Source organism: Corvus hawaiiensis, chromosome 8 (genome assembly GCF_020740725.1).
Source record: "Corvus hawaiiensis isolate bCorHaw1 chromosome 8, bCorHaw1.pri.cur, whole genome shotgun sequence".
NCBI lineage: Eukaryota > Metazoa > Chordata > Aves > Passeriformes > Corvidae > Corvus > Corvus hawaiiensis.
In genome coordinates, this window is record NC_063220.1 from 32,884,037 (window position 1) to 32,906,402 (window position 22,366).

Genomic DNA, 22,366 nt, shown 5'->3' on the forward strand with positions numbered 1-22,366 from the left:
GACACCGGCAGCGCCCCCGGTCACGTGCCCTGGTTTGTTGTTGCCCGGTCACGTGCCGTGGTCACGTGCGGCAGCGCTGCCCGCGGTGGGCGGGGGGGGCCGGGCGCGAGGGGGGCGGCGGCTGCGGCGGCGCCAAGATGGCGGACGGGGACGCTGCGCCGCTCCGCCCGCGCGGCCCCGCCGGCCCCGGCAGCGACAGCGCCGAGCCCGCGGCCAAGCGGCACCGCCGCGGATCGGGGAGCGCTCCGCCCGCACCGCGCCCCGACCGCGCCGCGGAGCCACCGCCCGCGCCCGCCGCCGCTGTGCCTGCGGAGCCGCCGGGGGAGGCGGCGGCCGCGGCGACCGATGGCGGCCGGGCGGAGCGGGAGGACGGCGGCGAGGCGGCGGCGGCGCGGAGCGGCGCGGACAGCGGGGCCGGGCTGCGGGGCCTGCCCCGGACGGAGCCGCCTCCGCGGCGGGACCAGGGGGAGGGCGCGGAGGCGGCGCCCGGCGAAGACGCGGCGGAGGCGGCCCCGGGCTGCGGGAGGGCGCAGTGTTCGAACGGGGCGGCCGCGGCGCCGGCCCCGCATCCCGGTGAGGACCGACCCCTCCCTTCTCCCCTCCCTCCCCTCCTCCGCGGGTCCCTCCTCCCCGCACAGCGCCAGTCCCGGGTGTCGCACGGGGCGCGGTGTCACCGGCCCGGGCCGCGGTGAGCGCGGGCCCTGCGCCCCGACTGCCCCAGCCCCGCGCAGGGTGCGAATGCCAGCGAGCGCTGCCCCGCGGCTCCCCGATCCAAGGCAGCTCCGAGCCGTCCCTGTCAAGGCATCTTGTGCCGGGCGGCGCACAGGGACAGTGGCTCGGCTCTCAGCCCTGAAAGCATTTATTCTGCTATGTTGCTGGCAACAAGTTATTAAAAATGAAAAATCATAAGCCCGGTTTCCTTTTCATAATCTCTACCGTGTTAATTTTTTCTGATCCTTAGAAACTTGCACATAAAGCTCAGGAGCAGCAGTCTTGACCAGTTCTTTAAATTACTTCAAGTGACAGTCTTGGTTAAGATTTCAGCAACTGCAGCACAAAACTAAACTAATCTTTTTAAAAAGTTTCTTTCAGATCATATTTGAAGTGTACTGGTGGCCAGCATCACTGAAAGTACCTCACAGTACAAACAGATCACGTTTGAGTTGTTTCTTGCTGGAGTTAATTTTGCCCTTTTTTTTAAGCAGTGGAAAGACTTATTAAAATGTATCAGACATTGCATTCTGCCAGTACAGCCTTTACATTTTATCCCAGAATGCAGTTAAAGATACTTTAACTCCATAGTAAAAGTCTACAGAAAATTTCTGCCTGTGCAAAAGCAATCCAAAAGGAACAGAGGTATAGGATAAACCTGGATCAGCCTCAGTACTTAAAAACTCCATTGGAACAGCTCAGAGCAAAGCTAATGATCTCTTACCAGTGCCTTACATGAAGCCTTTTGCTCAAGTCCCTCAGATCCCCAGGTGTGTTTGCTGTGGCTGGCTTAGTTCTGGCAAGCATTACTCCCTGTGATCCTTTGCGGAATACACAGGGAGTGTTACAATTTAAACTGTTACTTTATCCTGCTTGTATCTGTCACTGTTTCTTAAATCCCAGACACCCTGACCTGTGTGTGAGCAGTCTTTCACAATGTAAGCTTTGGTTCTTGATACTGAAGCCATATAGGTCGTTTCAGTTAAACTTGCACCTCACAGTTACTGATGTGTACTAATACACTTTTTCCTTCTCCAAAATTCTGAATATGTTCACTTCATGCGTAACGAGATGGAACTGAAATGCTGTAAATACATAGATTAATAGGAAATAGTAATGTCCATGAGCACCTGTGGCCTCAGAAGAACAAGACAGGAAGAACCAACAGCAATTTTCTGTCATTGACCTCTTTCTGTTCTAATCAAAAATAAAGTATTTATGCCAAGAAGGGAAAGAACAACACAACTTCTAAATAAAAAAAAAAATGATGGTGTTTTGTGGTGTTCTTTGAGATTCGAGTGGAGTAACAGCTAAAACAATGTAGGGGATTCCTCAGTTCTTCAGATAGAGACTGAGAACTATTATAGTGATTCTTTGCTTTAGAGAGCACAACTAAATTTGTTCTTTGTTCCTATCTTAGATTTTCAACAAATGAAGCTACAGGTGCTGAGGCTATTTCTAATAAAGCCAATAGAAAAGGTTTAGTAATCTAAGATCTAATAAGCTGCTCAGGTTGGAATTTAGATTTCCCCTTCAGTGTGAGCTCACAAGTGTCTTGTTCTCCCTCTGGACTCGTTCATCAAGGTCTGAGATGAAGTCAGATTGAGTTACTCTGGCTTAAGGCCACAGGCTGAGCCAAGGTGACGCTGGCACTCTGAGCCAAACCCAGCTGCAGCGGCAAATGGACAGAGAAACTTAGTGAAGGTGGTTCAAGGAAGCGTGTTTTGTGTCACAGCTGAAATATCATAAAGTGTGTATGTGGTCACCAGTACAGCTCAGCTGCTCACAACAGCATCTTCACAAAATTCGTTGTAGCAAATGTGCATTTGTGGGTTTCTTTGAAAATGCTATTAAAATGCTCTTAAAACCTAGTCAAAAATCTGTCTGCTATGGTGATGTTTTCATTTTACCCAGTTTTTTAATGAGCTGAATGCAGTGAGAATTGTAAGGGAAAGACATTTTTAATTATACTTTAAAAATATTTGGATTTTTTCTATAGTGCAATATCTATAATGCCCAACACTTTGAAGAATGACCTTTCATCAAGGTCAGCATCCAGCCCCCCGAAGCTCAGCATTAAGGTAGCAAGCCCTGCAGTAAATCTACCTACAGCTTGAAAGTGTTTCTATAAGTGTGAAGAAAAATAGACATTTTCTATGCCTAAGTGACAAAACTGCCTATTGAGCATGTGATTTTAGTTTTTGTGATATATTTGAAGATATACCTGTGCCCTTGGGCTGGAGTGTAACCCCCTGGTTGTGCTGTCTTGCAGAAAACTTCCTCTTCAGCGATGAAATCATAGCCAATGGTTTTCACTCCTGTGACAGTGATGAAGAAGACAGAGCCTCACATGCAAGTTCCAGTGACTGGACCCCAAGACCACGTATAGGTAGAAGCCTGGAGCATGTTCTTGGATGCTCTTTGCCTTCAAACAGTCACTTAATTTTCCCCAGTCTTCAAATGATTTTTCCTATTGCAAAAATATTGGCAATTAGTTCTTCTGAACAGCTCAGAGGTGTTGGCTGTATTCTGTATGTTATTTAAGGGTTTAAAAATGAAGCCTTTCAAACTTGCTGTATTTTGATTAAAATTGCCAATGTCTTTTCTTTCCTTGTGTAGAAATCCTGCCACAATCCCTATTAAAAGCATACATACAGACTCACTAAATTGAACTGATTTATGGCATATTTCTACTTAATATTAATTCTTTAAGGAACAAGAAGATGATCCCTGTATGATTTTAGGACAGTGAGCCCTAATCTCAAGTGTTTCTGGAAAGGTTGATTTAATGGCTTTAGAAGGTTATGTCTGAAATAATTCGTGTTAGATGACCAAAAGAACAACAAAAATCCATGGATTACTGGGCTCTGTGCGTCTATTTAGAGTGATGGTTTATAATACCACTAGAAGGTATATGTATATTTTTTGTCTCTTCAGCTCATTCCTGTAGATACCAAGTGCTGGGAAAATACAGGTGGAGACATATTGTGAAGATCCTGTTGCACCTCTAAAAGCCATTAAGTTTGGTGTGAACTGGGATTTCAACCTTGATTGACTTTCTATGAAATCCTTCATGGGTTAACATAAAATCATGATAAATAAATAAAATTCCCAGCTGTCACTTCAGAGTTTAGACCAAAATACAGGGGGTTTGATGGATGGAGCATTAAATCGGATTCATGAAACTGTAGTAGCAATCATTAATAAATGGAACAATGACCATGATCATCTGCAGTACTTGACTCTCTTTTAAATATCTGTATTTTTTAAATTTTCTTAGGTCCCTACACTTTTGTTCAGCAGCATCTCATGTTAGGCACAGACCCACGGACGATTCTGAAGGACCTGCTGCCAGAAACGATCCCCCCACCTGAACTGGATGACATGACTCTGTGGCAAATTGTGATAAACATCCTTTCAGAGCCACCAAAAAGGAAGAAGAGGAAAGATATTAACACCATTGATGATGCTGTGAAACTTTTGCAGGAATGCAAGAAGATCATGGTCTTGACTGGAGCTGGGGTAGGTATTGCTGCAACAAGTGTGAAAATACGGAGACAGGTTGGTTCAATACTTCAGTAGAGCATGCAGGGGATGGGACCAAATCACTGTGCTGGGGAGGAAGAGTCCAGTCCCCTGCAAGGACTGGAGGGGAGACACCATCTCTCTTCTCATACCAAAATATTCTTAGACATAGAAACTCGTAGACAGCTGCTTCCATGCAAAATAGTTATGGAATAACAACACATTACCTGTCCAGAACATTTTCTATCCTAGTCTTCAGACAAAGGTGATGACTTTTTAAAACAAAATCTCACCGGATCTCTTAAAATACCAGATGGAGCTTGAGGGACTAGAAGAATAGGATTTGAAAAGGAAAAGAGTTGGGGGACAGAGGAGGAGGATGATCATAAGGACAGTCTGAGCGGATTTCAGCAGACTGGATGTTACTTTCGGCACGTGCTGCTCTGTGATGGTGATAAGGCTACTCACTGTTTGACTAAAGAACATCTCTGAACTGCTGCACATTTTCAACTCTGTACCTGTGCACCAGATCAATTCTTGCTTCTGTTCACACACAGATGGTGTGACACGATTCAGAGCAGATGAGTAATTCAAATCAGCTTTTAGAAGAGCACTGCTATTCCCAGTTTTGCTCTTTCCATACTTTCATACACCTGTTTCTCCTCCTCTTCCCATCCTATTTTGGGATAATCTGAGACAATAATTTTAGCCCTTATTGACTACTACAATGCTGTGATAAGCAATGTATATCAATAAACAACTTTATCAAAAGGGGTTTATTCTTCAAAAGTAAGAATATATTTTTCAGAAGTAAGACTATTCTGTTACTATGTTAGTGTGTAAAAAAAAATAAAAATATCAACCACCATATCTAAGCCTGAGTTTGCAGATCAGTAAACACTTATTAATTAAATTTAATGCAGTAATAATCTACATTTTTGTTCATATCTTACAAAACTTCCAGTGGTAAAAGCAAGTTCTGGTATCCTGTTATTGTACTAAAGGGTTTTTTATCCACTTGTCAGATTTTGTTTCTGTGCTGTTTCTTCTGCTTGTGATTTGAGAATTGTTACATTGGATCAAAAAAAACGGGGGAAAAAAATAAAGGAAAGAAAAATAAATACAGAGAACCCAGACTGATTTTGTTCTTAATGTTTCTGAGCACTGCGCATACAAAAAGTGGTTTCCCAGAGTTTTTATCATAGCAACTCTTTATAGTCCAGTATGTCGTTTCACTTATTTCAGATTGCAAATATGTATTTCAGGTGTCTGTGTCTTGTGGAATACCTGACTTTAGATCCAGGGATGGCATCTATGCACGCCTTGCTGTAGACTTCCCAGACCTTCCAGATCCTCAAGCAATGTTTGATATAGAATACTTCAGAAAGGATCCCAGGCCGTTTTTTAAGTTCGCAAAGGTATGGTTTTCCAACAGTTCTTGTCTTGGTCAGTTCAGAGAGATAACAATATTAAAATGTGTAACTCAGATAAAAACTAGAAATGTTAAGCAACATTCTCTCTCTCTCTCTCTTTTTTTTAAGCTTATTTTACTGTTCCTGTTGTAAGTTCAGGATACACAAAACCATTTCAGATGGTTGAAAATATCTCAGTGATATTAACAGTTTCAAAAGCAGCAATTACATCTCTTAGACAAAAAGGAATTGTAGAAGCTGTAGACATATGGAGAAACAAAAAAAACCCCAATTGCATTTATTCTTCAATTTTCTTAGAACAAAAAAAATCAAACCCAAGATATAAGAACTTCTACAGGACCAGGAAGGACTTGTGAAAATCAGTCACTACTGGTTGTGCTCACTCTTTCTTCCCTTTGCTCACAATTTATACTACTGCTCTGTCATGTTACAAAGATTGGAAAAGAAAAGTCAATCCATTCTTTGTCTGCTTGGCTTTCTCTGACAGCTTCCTATCCAGATATTAACAAATTTTGATGGTTACTAGTATACCCAGTTCCTTTGGGTTTTAATATTAAAAAAAACTACCTTACTCCCAAAAAACACACCCCAAACCAAAAAACACCACAGCAAGTAAAAACAACTTACTTGAAGCCTGTCTATACACAGGTTTTACCAGAAAAATCCAAATCAAATTTAGCTGATACTTTTTATTCTTTTTCACTTCTCCTTTTCCCTTTCTGTCCATCAGAATATATGTTTCTAGTAACAAATATTGAGGTCACTTGACACTTACAAAGGATAAAAAGCTTTCCTATTTCATAATTCTCAAAACCAGAAAAAGATCTAAACATTGCTTTTATGCTGTGAAAAGAACAAAATCCCAGCTTGCACAGAGCAGTTCATCCTGCCACGATGAGAAGCTGAGCTGTGGGAAGAGGAGTTGGATGCCACAGCAGTGGCAAAGGGCACAGGGAGGGACCACGGTAACAGCTGCTGTGATTGCTGGGGACAGGGTTCAGCTCAGTTAAAGACTGTATCCACTTCCACTGTCTAACGTGCTTCTGAATTCCCTAGGAAATCTACCCGGGACAATTCCAGCCATCTCTGTGCCACAAGTTCATCGCTTTGATGGATAAAGAAGGAAAACTACTTCGCAACTATACTCAGAACATAGACACACTGGAACAGGTTGCAGGAATCCAAAGGATAATACAATGTCATGGTTAGTGGGTTTAGTTTCACTTACTTTCCTTGTGGGAATTCTTACTGGTGCATGTGACAAGGTAATTGCTATTGGAATTAAACCTTCTTTCCTTGAATTCCTGTCTCTTGCCACCAAATATTCTGCTTTTTAAATGTTGAAATTTTGTTGCAGACAGCTTACATATTTAAATCAGAGGTGTTTCAAGTGGAAATAACTCCTTTCAGGAATTGAGCTTGATGAAGTCTCCATGTATCAGTGAAGATCCACACCCTGTTGGCACAAGCTTAGACTGTAACCTCCAAAATGCATTTGGTGCTTCTTGATCTGTGTGAGAACATAACATGGAAACCGATATTGCCATAGGTCCCAATCACTGCCCAACAATGGAATGGGAGTCTAGGTGTTATCTGACTATTTAGGTTATATTCTGCTGAAATCTTACAACATTCTGATACTTCAGTGACTCCACCTTATGTACAAAACACTGAGGATTAATCACCAGTTCAGTTGAGCTGAAGATCATCTTGTTACACCTTCAGTGTCATACACATTTTATAATTATGATGCCTAATTAAGTGGAATTGCTTTAATTGCTTGATATGTTTTCCATTTCCAAGGACTTGCACATGTCAAGCTGAAAGTCCAAGGATTAATTTTCAAGAAAAGTATGCAGAAAATTAGTTCTTAAATGCATGTTTGGATCATTTAGTAAACTTCAGACAAATAAATTGTCTAAAAACAGTGTGGCATGTTTGTAAGGCCCATCCATCTAATTGCACCTTTGCCAGGGGCCAAACTCATACGGTTTCCATACCTACAAAGCTTAGCTCAGTGCCAGATCCATAGGTTTTCATTCTCCAGACAGAGCAAGCACAGTGCTCTGAATGGGGCCCAGGCAGCACACAGCAGCATCTGCCTGTCAGCTCCCCAACCCCAGTGCTGGTTTCCATCTGTGCTTAGTGTGTTACACGTTTTCTTTCGGTTGGTATTCCATCTGAGGCATTTATCACAAACCTCTTACATGGATGGGTTTTTGCACATAACTGCTCTGCTCAAGCTCCCCATTTTTCCAGTTGCACGCTCCAGGGATGGGATCACAGACGATCTTCAGTGTACGTCCTGTGTAAGGTGATTCTAAATGAAACATTCTTTAGTAACATGCTGTGCACTTGGAGATTTTGAGGCCTTTGGAAATTAGCAAAGGTTGTTTTGAGCACATCAACCTTCATCTGACCTACAGCTGCTGTTCTTTACCAAATGGTTGTTGCCTAATGGTGGTGGCTAAAGAGAAACCATAACTCTTCTGGGGGGGGGTTCACAGTGCTGTATTTATTCTACTTTTTCCTCTGGCTGGGGCAATGGCAAGTTAATCATGGGCAGTTAACAAAGAACCGTGCAGTGATTTGGGGAGTTCATATGTGAACCTTCAGGCCCATTTGTCACTGCAGACCTACAGTACAGTTCCTGCTATGAAAACTATGGTGTCTGAGATGCATTCTGCTGTATTTAAAATGCTCTTGCATTCAACCAATGCGTCTGGAATTAGATTGTATTCCTTGCTGTTGCTGGAGCTGAGTGAACAGAGGCCGTGGCCTGCTGGCTGGGAATGGCTCATACATGGGCACCAAACTTCTGATGGTGAAAAATAATTCACATAATAGAGTTGCAGGGAGGTAGCAGCAGATGCCTCAGAGTTGGGTTTGCGAGCCTGACGGACATGTCCCTAACGTGCTGTATGAAACTCTGAATTATTACTATCAGCTAATCAGAACGAGCAAATAACTGTCTTATCTCCCATAGTCCTTGGAATCCCTCATGCTGGGGGAGCTGCAATGCTGAGCAAGGTTTCAGAAGCTGTGCAGTTTGCAGGCCAGCAGTCATCAGCAGACCTGAGCTGCCAGTTGCTCATAACTGATTTGCTCCAGGTTTTTCTGTGCTTTCACTCTCTTTGTCTTACCCAGATACAGCACCCTGAAAGCATATTGTCTTTACTAATGCATTTTCTTAGTTATTCTGTACTACCGTTTGTTGAGTTGCTGTGGGTTCCTGTGCTGCTGATGCTGTTCGCAGCACCACTGTTGTGTAACGAGAAGGGCAGTCCCTGTTCTCTGCTCCTTGTCTGTGCTTGTACAGGTCAGGGGAATGAGAGGACACAGAATCATTTGTGTTGACATGCACGTGGTATATTGCTACTCCTAAAACAAGATTTCTGCTGACTAACACCTAGAAGAACAACTTATAGTATTACAACTATCTCCTCTTAATTTTACATTACCTTTTTAAATGCCTGATTTCTGTAGCACTGCAACATAACAGCCTTTTTGTCAAAACAGCTTGGGCATAAGACCAAATCTGAATGACTGAAAATCCTGATGCTACCATACGGCTTTTTCCCCTCAGGTTCCTTTGCAACAGCTTCCTGCCTGATCTGTAAATACAAAGTTGATTGTGAAGTTGTTCGAGGAGATATTTTCAATCAGGTAAAAAATCTACTTTAACTCACTGCAGCTTTCTAATAAGTAATTCTCTCAGAAAACCAAACCCTGAAACACCACACTGGGATTGCTTACAAGATCTGCTTTTAAAAGCCTCCATATCTCTGCATGTATTTCATAAAAGTGCCTCTCTGTATTATAGCATTTCCCCTGGTATTTAAAAGTATACTCAAATACTGTACTGCAAAAATTTGGTAATGGCAAAAATCAGAACAAAACCTTAAGAGTCCATTTTTAGTGGCTCCTCTGAGAAAAAGTAGAGGTTAAATGGTAAGTGGAAAGTTGGATTTGTACCTGGTTTGTGTTTATCTGAATTTAGAGTCATACTGAGAAAGTGTTCTTAGTCTTCTATAATGTTGGCTGCTCTTTGAGCATTTACCTGTATTAAAAATGTGTTTCAAACAGCAGCTGATATATGGAGAAATTGCTAACCACAGAGCAGGCTCTGAGCAAGGATCAAATGGAATGTGCGTGTTGCTTTCTAGGACTCCTGAACTATTCCATCGTCCAAACTCCCCATGTCTGGGTGTCAAGTGACCTGGGACCAAGGCAGGAGTTGGTTCTGCTCTGTCAGAGCAGATGAACCTTTGACTTGGAGAGACCCTCTCTGCCTTTGCCTTTCTTCCCCTTCTTTTGAAGGAACAGAGGTGATGATTCTGTGATCAAAAAGATCTTCTTTATGCAAATGAAAGGGGACTCTTTCTGCAGGCTCATTGGTTTTTTTGATAAATGCCTCAGAGTCCATAGTTGCAACTTCAGACAAGAAACATGGAAGGAATGTAAATCCTTCAGGCATTACATCTGAAATAGAAATCAATGAAAGCCTTTCAAGAAGAGATGTTTTAGTTAAAGCTTTAAGAAATGGGAATTTTGTAAGCCTGAAGCCTTGTAACACTGAAATACTGAATGTGATATCTGGTTTACTTTGCTATTAAGAATATTATTTTTGAGAACATCCTACAGATATTTTTTGCTCCTTTACCTCCAGAGCCAGCTGGCTGGAGTTAGAATTTCTCTCTCTGGTATATAAAGATCTGAGGAAAAAGTTCAAGACTCATTCTAGTCATCTGCTCCTTTTTGGGGAATTCTTTAGTTGGTTTCCCTTGACTGTGGGATTATTGGGTGCTCTCTTGCTCGGGTGCAGGGTTTCTGCCACACCAGTTCCTAGATCTTGTACCAAATAGCTTCTTAGGCATCCTTCCCACAAGGTTTTTCTTTGTTCAAAGACTTTAAATTTTTGGGAAAGATCCTTTGACACTAGAGGAAGGCCTTCTACTTTTGATGTTTTCTAATTTGGAGAGTATTGTCTTCTGTCCCACTGCAGGCATCCATAAAACTAATTCTTTGACTTAAACTTTCTACATTCTATATTATTTTTTTCTGCAGCTATTCTCTGTATAGGATGGACTTGTTATGCATTTAAAAGACAGTTTTCAGATGTTTTTCTATTGCAATAGGTAATATACGTATCTTTACACCTTTATAGCTCTATTTTGTAGCTTGTGATGGTTTCTATATGATTGCAGCTACTTGGATTTATTGTGAAGCATTATATTTTAACACTACAACTGAGAAGACTTGAACTATTAGAAGGAAAATTGCTCAGTATTGTCTGTAGATCTATCACTCACCTTCTTGCTTTTCTTCTCTCTTAAAAAGTCCTAAGATAGGAAAGAGTTGAAAGAGGTCCCAAAGATCAGAAACTCTCTGGTTTCAGGAGAAAAGGGAATCTACTTCTCCACAAACTCGTGTCCACTTTTGTTAGTGAAACAGGATTCTGCTCTGTTTCTGGAGGATTTAGAAAAGTTCAGAATGGACACCAAGCAGAAGTTTTGGTCTCTGTTCTTGCTGTATATGCTCTTAGCCAGCTGCCTGCCGAAGTGCTCTGTAAAGTGCTCTGTAGCTTTGTGTGTGTAACACACGTAGTCCTTTGGAGGAGAGAAGCTCCAGGTAAAGCTCTGCAAAAGACTCTTGGATTAGGAAAGGGCTTGTATCAGATGCTCGACTGGAACCTGACAGTGACATCTAAGTTTTTGCTCTGATTAAACTAAGAAAAATACTTTCCTGTCAAATGGGAGGTGTGCTCAGTTGGTGCTGAGCATGACTGCTAGGCTTTGCCTTAGTGGTGTAGACCTGCCTGGTTTCTCCCTCTTTATTCCTGCTGTAGCTTTATTTCCCTGTGCAGTCGCTGCAGGCAGGAGTAAAAACTGTAGTTGTCTGTACATCCACAGAACAATGACATGAGGAAATATCACTGAAACTTCCCTGTCTCTGCCAAAATAAGTGCCTGTGAAATATCAAAGTGTGAGTTTTTCAGAGGCCCAGCCCTGCACTGCAGTAACAGGAGGTGTTGTGTGCAGGTGGTGCCCCGGTGTCCCCGCTGCCCCCCCGAGGAGCCGCTGGCTATCATGAAGCCGGACATTGTGTTCTTTGGGGAGAACCTGCCTGAGCAGTTCCACCGTGCCATGAAGTATGACAAAAATGAAGTGGATCTCCTTATTGTCATTGGGTCTTCACTCAAAGTAAGACCAGTAGCATTGATCCCAAGTAAGTGACTGTCTCTGGTAATACTTTCTTTAAAAAATTTGGATCAAAAGTGGAATTCTCAGTTTAGAAACTCCAAGCTCTAAGAAACACCCTTGGCTCAATTCAGTGAGCACCACATTTTCTAATATGAAAGCTGCTTGCCTATGTAAAGCTGAAATGCAAAATTGAGAAAGCAACAAATTCTAAGTGCTTTTTCTACACTCCAGGAAGATCTCAAGGTAATTCAATTATAATCTCAAAACTACTCTTAAACCGGAATGACTGTTCTAAGAGTCATTTCTCTCCCTGCTTCCGATATGCTTTCAAAGTTACCTGAAGGCATTAGAACAGAAGCATCTCAAAAGCAGTATATTCCTCATGTGCATTTAAGTACATAAAGCAAGTGCACTAAATCAACATAACTGAAAGAGATTATAGTACTAATTTTAATATTTTTAACATTTGACCAAACATTAATGTAGCCAATATTTCTGTGCATGTTTCTCAGTGATTGAGGAATGTTTTTTACTGTAAAAAAATGGGGGGAAAAAACCATTTAACCAGGCTACAGTAGGCACAGCACCTCAAACTGCTGTTGTTAAATTTGGGACTGGCTTGGTTTCTTCCTGATCTGGCTTGTTTTTGTCTTGTTGCGAGTGAAGGCATGAAGAGAAGCCTGAGCTTTCTCAGTAGATCTCTGATGAAAGTAAAACCCAAGTGACAACTACCTTTGAATTCTCTTTTCCATATATAGGTTCCATCCCCCATGAAGTGCCTCAGATCTTAATTAATAGGGAACCTTTGCCTCATCTACACTTTGACGTGGAGCTTCTCGGAGACTGTGATGTTATTATTAATGAATTATGTCAGAGGTTAGGTAGCGAATACACAAAACTTTGCTACAACTCAGTAAAACTTTCAGAAATCACAGAAAAGCCTCCACGGCCGCACAAGGAGCTCGAAGTGCTCTCAGCTGAGCTCCCACCAACCCCTCTGAACATTTCAGAAGGCTCCAGTTCACCAGAAAGAATGACCCCACCTGATACTGCAGTGGTGTCTTCAGAACACCCACCTGAATGTAAGGTAGAAAACTGTGAGCCTGCCTCAGAGACTAAAGGGACCTGCTCAGACGAGACGCTTCAGGACACAGAGCTGGCATCAGAAAACCCTGAAAATCCTGCTAGTGAGCTAATGAATTCTGAAACAATGAAGGAAAATGGATCTAATGATGGAGAAAATAAAGAAAAGAGTGAAATACTGAAGAAGTGCTGGGTAAACAGATCTGCGAAAGAACAGATTAGCAAAAGGCTGGATGGTAAGTGTTAATGCTTTTCAGTATTTTGCTTCCTTTTGGCTGATACGTTTATGCTAGACTTTACTTTAAAGTGATAAATAAGTTACTCTTGAGGCAGTCAGTGGGTTTCAGAGGCTATTTTTGTTCAGACAATTGTCTACATAACTCTCATTGAACCATTTCTTTTGGAGAAGTCAGCAGGAAATATTTTTTGTATTTCATAGTAGGTTTTAAAATCAGTGATCACATCCTCACCTAAAAGATCAAAGTTTAGGAGGCTGAAGGTAGGTATCAAAAAATAAATCCCTTTGTAACATTTTCAAATGCATTTTCAGAAAAATTAGTTTGATCCTGAGGTGTGTGGAAGCTGGTCATAGTAGAGCCTGATTTGGTATGGCAGTAGAGCTGGAAGACAAAGTCATGACAGGACTTAAAAATCTCACAGCTGGAGTGAGGCATGTTATGAAGGAAACTTTAGACTTTCCAAGGAAGCCCTCCAAGTGTGCAGTCTTGTAGCTGATGTAAGGAGTCAGGAATTAAATTGCCATTTTCCATCGGAAAGGCTGGGTTTAGACTTTGTCTGATACTCCATGCAGGGGGCTCCCATTCTGTCACAGGTGGAGGAATTCTAGCTGTGAGTATGTGTTCCCGTGAAAAAAGCTGCTGAACAATCAGCATCAATTCTCTTTGGTGTCAAAGGGAGGGGGAGGAGGAACACTGAGCTTTCCAGTGAAGCATTTCTTTTGTCCTTCATAATAAATATGCATACACGAACATAAATGCATTTTCATGTCATCTGATTTGTCAGTTAAGAGTCACTGTTGAAAACAGATACATGCAGGTATCTTCTAACCACCAGTCTGCCAGACCTTGCATGAATCATTTACTTCAGCCTGTCACTGACTGTTGAAATTCTGTTCTAGGTACTCAGTATCTGTTTTTGCCACCCAATCGCTATATCTTCCATGGTGCTGAGGTTTACTCGGATTCTGAAGACGATATCATATCTTCCAGCTCTTGTGGCAGCAGTAGTGAGAGCGGCTCGTGCCGCAGTCAGAGCTTAGATGTAGAGGACGAGAGTGAGATGGAGGAGTTTTACAATGGCATAGATGAGGATGCTCCCGAGCAGGAAGAGGAGCCTGGATTCGGAGAGGATGGAGCCGAACGGGAGGAATGGGCAGCTGAGGAATCAGCTGATACAAATGAAGCTGCAGAGACTGAACATCCGAGCAATGCGCTGTAAAGTGATCGCTGACTGGTTACAGGAACTTCCCACCAGCATTAGGAGCTTTGGCATGTCAGAATGAATGTTTACGTCTGAATTTAGAGCAACAAAACCATAAGGACGTAGTGTTTATAAATAACTAAAACAGATTTTCATGCTTAGTTTTTTACCTTTTTCAATAAAAATCTATTACTGAGCACTCAACACTAACTCATCTTTTTTTTAAGGTACCAGGATTATCTAAACAATTGTCACAATGTTCACTTTTAAGTTCATCTGTCTGATCAGGCATCCATGTATATAATACATATTTTTGCTTAATAAATTTCAGTTTATATTATTTTTAAACAGATTTGAAAAAGCCATTGGAATGTTAAACTAATATAAAGGGAACAGCTAATTTAGACCAAAGAATGGTATTTTCACACCTCTTGCTTTGTAACACTTTGGTTTATTTAAAACCTTCTGCTTCTGCTAAACCTTTCATTCACACCTAGTCTGTCATTAAACACTGGCATTTTCTAAGACCTACTGTGGCAGCTAATTTTTTTTGCTTTAACAGTTACTTTGTATGTTTGAGACATACTTAATTGCGAGCAGACAGTAAAATGGAAACAAGACAGCAGCACTTGAGGAACCCTATGGTTATTAGACTCATCAAGAAGTGCTGTGAAAATGCTTAGGTTGCTGAGTGTATTACTTCCTGTGGACATGAAGCGATGTTGACATTGGCTCCTCTGGCATTTTAAACAGAAAGGATCCCCCCCAGTAGGAGTCTGTCACTCTGTATCCAGAGGTCACATCTAGAGCAGCTTGCTTTATAAATAGCATTTGAGGAATTGCCAAGGCTCCAGTGTGGAAGCAGAGTTCAGAAGAGTGTTCCTCCCGGCGTGTAAGAAGGCGCAGAAATGAAGCTCTTCCTTTGTACTTATTGATGCACCAACCCCAGGAGAGACTCCAATGGTGGGAGCTTCCGTTTACGCTGCCGAGCGGCTCCACACGGATTAACAACCTGCTGGGCTGAGGTCCCATTTCAGCTGGGAAACCTTCTCCCACTGCCAGCTCCACCTTGGATACAAAAAGCAAAGCAGCTTCTCCCACTCTGCCGTCTCAAGTGCTAGGCTGCCTTAAAACTGGATGTTGCAGATGCTCAAGTGCAGATTGTTTCCAAGCCTTTAGAACTATTTTGTACAATTGCACAGTGCAGTAGTAAGTGAAACAGCATTTTTCTATAAACCACTTTTTCAACATTGGCCCAAATGAACTCTACGATGTAGATTATTCATATACTTTGCTTTAATATTTATTACATTTTGGAAGATGTATAGTAGCTGTTCTTTGAACATAATACAACAGTTAATAAATATTTAAGAACAGCCTCCTGTATTCATCGGGAAATGTTGGCATGTTGTCCAAATTTAATACAGCTCTTATTTGGCTACACTAAAGAATGCAATATGTTTAGTTTTCACTTGCATGTCACAATGTATTAGTTTGTGCTATAGGAGATATTTTAAATTGAAATACTTTGTTTTAAATTATTTTTACAGTGAGGATTGTTTTCTGCTCTTTTATATTGTATATAGTGTCTTTTATGTAATCTACTGGCATATGTTTTGTAGAAGACTGTTTAAAATGACTGGCTATCTTCCTGCAACTTTTGAAATACAAAACCAGTGTTTTATACTCGTACACTCTGTTCTAAAGTCTATTAAAATTGTCATTTGATTTCTGGTTTCTGTTAATTTCTAGCTATACCATAGAAACTTACCTAAGATGCCCTATAAAGTCAAGGTATACCCTGGCTAATGGAAGGCATTACATAGGAAATGGCTTTTTTACCACCTGCCCCTGGGAAAAAAGCAAAGCCTGAATGAAGCTGCCCTGCATTGTTCTGGGTTTATCCCATGGCTCCCTGGGCACTGCAGCTGTGCTGAGCCCTTCCTTTGGCCCTCAAGGGCCAGGGCCCAGTTTAATTAGTTTCCCACTATGTAACACCTTACTGTGTGAATGATTCCACTGTACTTCTGAACCACCATCTCTCTAATAGAAATTAATTTGTATTAGAAAAAAAAAAAGATGATAAAACTCACACACTTGAGACACAAAATATTAAAAACAGTTAGACTCTAACACACCCAGATGCTTCCCTATCAATTAGTTATTACTCTGAAAGACTTGAAAACATTTTTCCTCTTGAACAGAACGGCTGCACCTTTTTCTGCACCTAGATGAACAAGTTCTGCATTTTGTTCTTTCTCGTGTCTTTGATAATATTATTTGAACAGAAGATGAACCCCAAACCATGATATGTTCTCTTACTCCTCCATTTTGCACACTGCCCTTTACCCATAGTGAGGATGTCTTTCAAGAGTATTTAAAACAATGATGAGGCAAATGGTGGGCATGAGGAAACATTTGCTATCACAGCCTTTTGTTATTCCTAAATACTCAGCAACTTGCATGAAATTTGTCTGGAAGCAGGGCAGAGCATGTCCAGGTCCAGCTGTAATTTGTACAATCTCAAAAAACGAGATCATTTAGTGTTCTCATAATTTGGAGAACTACCCTATGAAAGCATCTTAGCCCTTAGTATTTATATTAAATAGCTGCACTGAAAAAAAAGCAAAGTAAAACCATTTGTCTGCCATTCCCTAGCTACCTTCTGGCCTATTTTGCTACATTAGACACAATAATGACCTTGCAAAAGTATTTGAAGTGATGGAAAAGAAGCACATGTTTAAACATCTTGTCATAATTTCTTCTAAATGGCCATGTATTTTCTACAGATCAGGCTTGATCCAGTACATTTTTAATTAGTGATTTGATTATGGAAAATCTATTTTAAATGCATGACAACAAAGGGACAGACAACATCCTATTAGGAGGGGCTGTAAGAGCACAAAATTCTAATGAAACCAGCATTCAGAAGCAAACTGAAATAAGTGAGAAAAGGAAGACCCAGTGAGTACCTCACGCTCAGTAAGATATGCTTAAATACTGAACCAGAACAGTCAAACTGAAAAGCAGATGCATTTATTTGCATGATACACTTACCTACAAAGTGACTGGAGAATAAAACCCAGTGCAAAATGCTGGATTTCAGGCTAAACAACTGGTCATGTCTAGGTAACAGTGGGTTCTAAGCTAACTGTAAATCCTCAAGAAGTCATGGAGTTGTACCATGAGTTACTCTTGGCTAGGCAGTTTCAAGAAGATGCTCAGACTGTTAGGACTCAGTAGGAAAACAGTAGTAATAATAATCCTAATAGCAGAGCACCAAGGGAAGAGAGTTGCTAGTTACTCCTCCAGCATGAGGCCCAAGGCTCAGAAAAGCAGAGGCACTGAAATAAAGCACCACCCACCAACAGTGCAGATCCCTGCTCGGGGACCTTGGAAAGGAGCTGGGCAAATTCAGGTGGAACAGGACTCCCAGAGCTCCTGGAGGCCTACTTCCCTCTCCTTATACCCTCCTGGAAGCACCTGGGCTAGCTACAGGTGGAGAGGGTTGGTTGGTGCCTCAGATGAACCCAGCACAGCAGTTCTCAGGCTCAGCACAGTCAGAGCAGTTCCAAGAGCTGAGCTGTAACTGTTCCTAGCAACCCTGGAAACAACAGCCCAAGCAAACCCCAGCAAGGCACACCCAAAGCCTCCATCTGTCCTGCCTTGGGGATGGTGGAAGCAGGTACACGACCACAGGTCTTTAAAGGACTAAATTTCTTAAGGGACACAATCCCAGTGCTGTCTGACCACTGGACTGTTACTTTTACTCTCACAGAGCAAGAGAAACTGTTTCCCTGCAAACCCCACGCCCATGTGCCCTGGAGTGACAGCCCAGGCTCCCTCTGAGCAGCTCCGGCACCAGTATCACCTGTGACAGAGCCCCCGACAAAGCAAACACTTGCAAACTACCAATTAAGTTAATTTGAAAGCCACAAAGAAACGAAATTCGAGAGTCCTTAGAAACAAAACACAAACACATTTCAGTGGGATTTAGCTGTTTGGCTATGGGGTTTTTAACTCTGTACAATTATTACTCACTATCCCTTTCAATGGCAGAGCCCTGTTCAGAAGAAGAACCCTCAGCTGAGGGGGACCCTGCTTCCCACTGCAGGTGGGTACCTTACAGGGAGCCCTGGATCCTACAGAAGCTCCCCACACTGGGCTCCACAGCGGCCACCCCAGTAACGCTGAATGCTATGGAGAATTGGCCTTAGACCCCGTGGAGCATCACTACCCTCCTGCTCCAGACTTTAAAACTCTGAGCATTCCCTACTGGACACTGACAGAAATCCCCAATTCCCTGCAGGGCCTGACCAGGGCAATAACACATCAGCCCATGAGCCAGAGAACTCCGCCCTGCTGTTGTAGGGCCACTCCCTCATCTAAAGATACCGCAGATCTTCCTTATCTCAATTACCCTCCCCCTTTGGTTATTCCTAATGTAATCTTTGCATCTCATTAGGATACCTTGCCAGTGGACAGCCTCAGACTGCTTGAGATGCTGCACCCCAGAGTACTCAAGCACTGCTGCTGCAAGGTGCACCCAAAGAACCTCTGTGCAGGCTTAGGTCACAATTAAACTGGTTTTACCTTTGAAAATTTTCAAAGACAGCAGATACAATTTTCAGTGGAAGCTGGTTTTTAGCTACAGTCTGCCAGCTCTGTTCTTTATCCCAGACAAGCTGCTCTATTTGCTTGAAAAAGGGAAGGAAACTTGACTTTTGCCCTCTACTCAAACTTAAGTCTTCGTGTAACATGAATCTTTTGTTTCCTCACGTAATCAGGCACATGGAGGAAAGCAGTGAACACCTACAGACATTCACTGCACAGTGTAGGATTCATGACCTGCTGGGAAGACCAGCCTGGAGCATTGGCGAGATAGAGATCCCTACCAGCACTGTACACACCAACTACACTGAAATTACTAACTTGGTAGTTCCTATGTGGAACAAGATTCCCAAACCTCATTTTCCTGATCTGAAACTGATGTGCCTTTGGTTGGAGAAAAATAATAATGCTGAGTACTGTCCTAGCTAATGTAAGGGGGCTCTGAGGACACTCACGGCACCTGCAACACCTTATTTTGTTGTTTTGTAAAGTCAGTAGTTGTGTTCAAACCCAGGGAATATGCAGGAACTCAGACTGTTTAGTCCAGCAGGGCTGCTGATACGGTACTTTAGCACAGTTCTAGTGCGCCCATGTTATTGTCAGTTTGGTTTAGGTGCTTTCCCCAGCCCCAGCTGTCTTGTGGTTAGAAGATAACACATCTTTCTCCTTCACCCACAGAAATGGGCAGGCAAAGGTAGGATGTTACAAAGTTTTAGCATACTCACAGAAAGCAAGTCAGTGTAAGAGGTAGTAGCACAGAGAAAAATTACGTGTATAGGCAGGAACAGGCTCCTTTCCCCAAGAAAATAAAAACACTCAGTCACACGGTCAGGGAACTCAAGTGTACAGAAATGATAGCTGTTGGAGTTACTTTGTTGATTAATTCTGCACACAGAGCAGGTAAACAGTCAAGGGGATTTCCTGGAGCTGTATTAATCTGGTGATGGCAGGTGACAGAAGATGCTCTACACCTTTCAAGGTCTAGGTAAGGTTTTTGAAGTCATTGTTCCAGACTTGACCAACACAAAAACGAACAGCAGATTGAAGGACCAAAACAGTAAGTTAATGATTAGTGCACCCAAACCCCACTCTGACCTGGCAATTTAGAAATACCCACTTGGTAAGCAACAGGACCTTGTTACTTGTCAGGAGAAACAAACATTTTGTTTTTCCTATTCTTTTTTCTCCTCTTCGAAAACTGAGTAAGGCCACTTCCCACAGTATATACAAGTACATAGTTCTGGTTGCACACAGAAGGTCAACACAGCCAGTCTTAAGGTGCTCAACTCCATACCTGTGCTGAAAACTTTATTATTAAATGAAAGCTTATATCTGCATTTATCTTAACTGCAGAACCTCATGTGCCTTTAAGGAGCTCTCTTTGATAGTGATTTACATTTGATTACATTAAGCTTCATTTATTACTGATAAATCAAGTTTATTGCAGCAGAGAGCAGGGCAATGAATTAAAATCTTCTTCAGAGTAGTTTATAAACATTCTTAAAGGGAATACCATGGCTTGGAGCTCTAAGTATGATTAGTAACAACCTCAATAATAGTAACTCCCATAAAGTGCCAAAGGAGACAAATCTATGCTTAAGCAGGGCTCACTGCTTTACCAGTTCTACACTGTGCTCTTACTTTTGCCGTGGAAAACAAGGGACAAACATCTGCTGTACCTGTAGTTCAAGTAGCCTGGGTAGTTCTGCCATGCAAATTCAATCTTCATCCCCGTACTAAAGTGGCAAGTGCAATAAATCCATGACTGCACTGCTCTGACAATAGCAAGTCTCCTTCAGTAGTCTTGATGGAGATGGATACAAGTCTGACATGCAACTGGTCTCCTCCGGTGATAATTTTGAATCTTTATCAAATGCTAATCTAATTATCAAATAAAAATACTGTAAAAAAAATTAATTATTGTAAAATGCTCCCACTGAAGCCCAAACTACTGTCATTTCCCAGTTGTTTGCATTACCCTTTTAAACACTGGTACCCAAGTTTTCCTGAATAACTGAAGGTTTGAGGAAAAGGAAGGCTCTAGGCTTTCTTCATTAACATCATGGCTATTTCAGCTACACATAAAATGGTTTTTCCCCCCGCTTTCTTACATGCTGCACAGTAGCAAATATTGTATGCAAAATTATACTTGATCCAAGCAAGAGAAAGCAGTTCCTGCTGCCCACCTTTTTCCAGGCTGAGGCAGCTTAAGGGCACAACTTCAGTAGAGCTGTTTCCCATAGCTGTTGTGACTGTCAAAGGAATTAAGGGCAACACAAGCATTGCAGAAAGCACTGAACTGCTTGCCACAAGTAATGCCATGACTATTAATTGTTCTAATACTACATAAAAGTCCTTTACCTTGTTATGCACACAATCGTTACGACTGGGCACTGCCTCCCCGCACAGAATGAACTGACATCGGTAAGATAATCAGGAGCACTTAGTACTGTAGGACCCAACTCCATTTCTTGCAGAAGTGTGTAAAACCGAGCCCAGAACTGCAGAGAGAATTCTCAGGTGAACACTGTCCAGAGGAAAGTGACTTTAGCCCTGCTCTGCCAGTGGGCTCTTAAGGTGATGTTAAACCAACCATTCCAGACTCCCCACCCTCTTCCCAACACTTACTCATGTCCACTCGTGTTTCAAGAGAGTAAGAAATGTGTCTGGCTCATGCTGGAGAAACTTTGCAGCAACACGAAGCACTTGCCACAGCAGTTTAGTCAGCAAGAACTGCACTTCAAAAATGAAGGACATCTATGATGTCTAGTGCATCCTAAATTGGACACCAAAAACAGGCAAGTGAATTACAGCTTGGATTCTGCCTCTGAGCCCTCACCTACAGAATAAGGCTCTTCAGGTTAATACTGACATTGACTAAACATCCGAGACACCAAAACCCAGAGAATGTCTCACAGGGAAATGAAGTACATACATGTACCACTAGATTTGGATGATATGCACTAAATTAAATTGGACCTGCATAACTGCAGATAAACCTCCTCTTATTCAGTGAACACCAACTGTGTGCATCAAAAGAAACAAGACTCCCGTAAGAAAAAGCCCAGCACTTGGACATGCAATAATACACAAGGGAGAAAGAGTTTTACATTAGCCACTTCCTAATTTTTTAATATCTACCTTTGCAATCTTGGTGTTTCACAATTAAAAATGGTGTTTTACTATTACCTGGTAAAATGACTGCATAATACTTTTTCCCTTCTTTTTTTTCTCCTTTTCCTTCTTCCATGTATAATAAAATTAAGCTGCTTTAGTATTTGTTGGTTTCTTGTTTTTCACAAGAGGGAGAATTTCCCAGCCAAGTAACAAATGTTGGAAAAGATGGAATATGGGCTGCAT

General features: G+C 42.0%; 1 protein-coding gene across 1 annotated transcript; it reads left to right on the top strand.

Annotated features, from left to right (window-relative positions):
* Positions 1-137: 137 nt before the first annotated feature.
* SIRT1 (sirtuin 1) lies at positions 138-16,123 on the top strand. The gene is made up of 9 exons (XM_048311385.1): positions 138-573; positions 2,984-3,100; positions 3,992-4,233; positions 5,502-5,654; positions 6,726-6,873; positions 9,256-9,335; positions 11,711-11,897; positions 12,631-13,191; positions 14,094-16,123. Exons 1-9 carry the CDS (start codon positions 138-140, stop codon positions 14,411-14,413), a joined length of 2,244 nt encoding a protein of 747 aa, XP_048167342.1. The 3' UTR covers positions 14,414-16,123.
* The last annotated feature ends 6,243 nt before the right edge of the window (positions 16,124-22,366 follow it).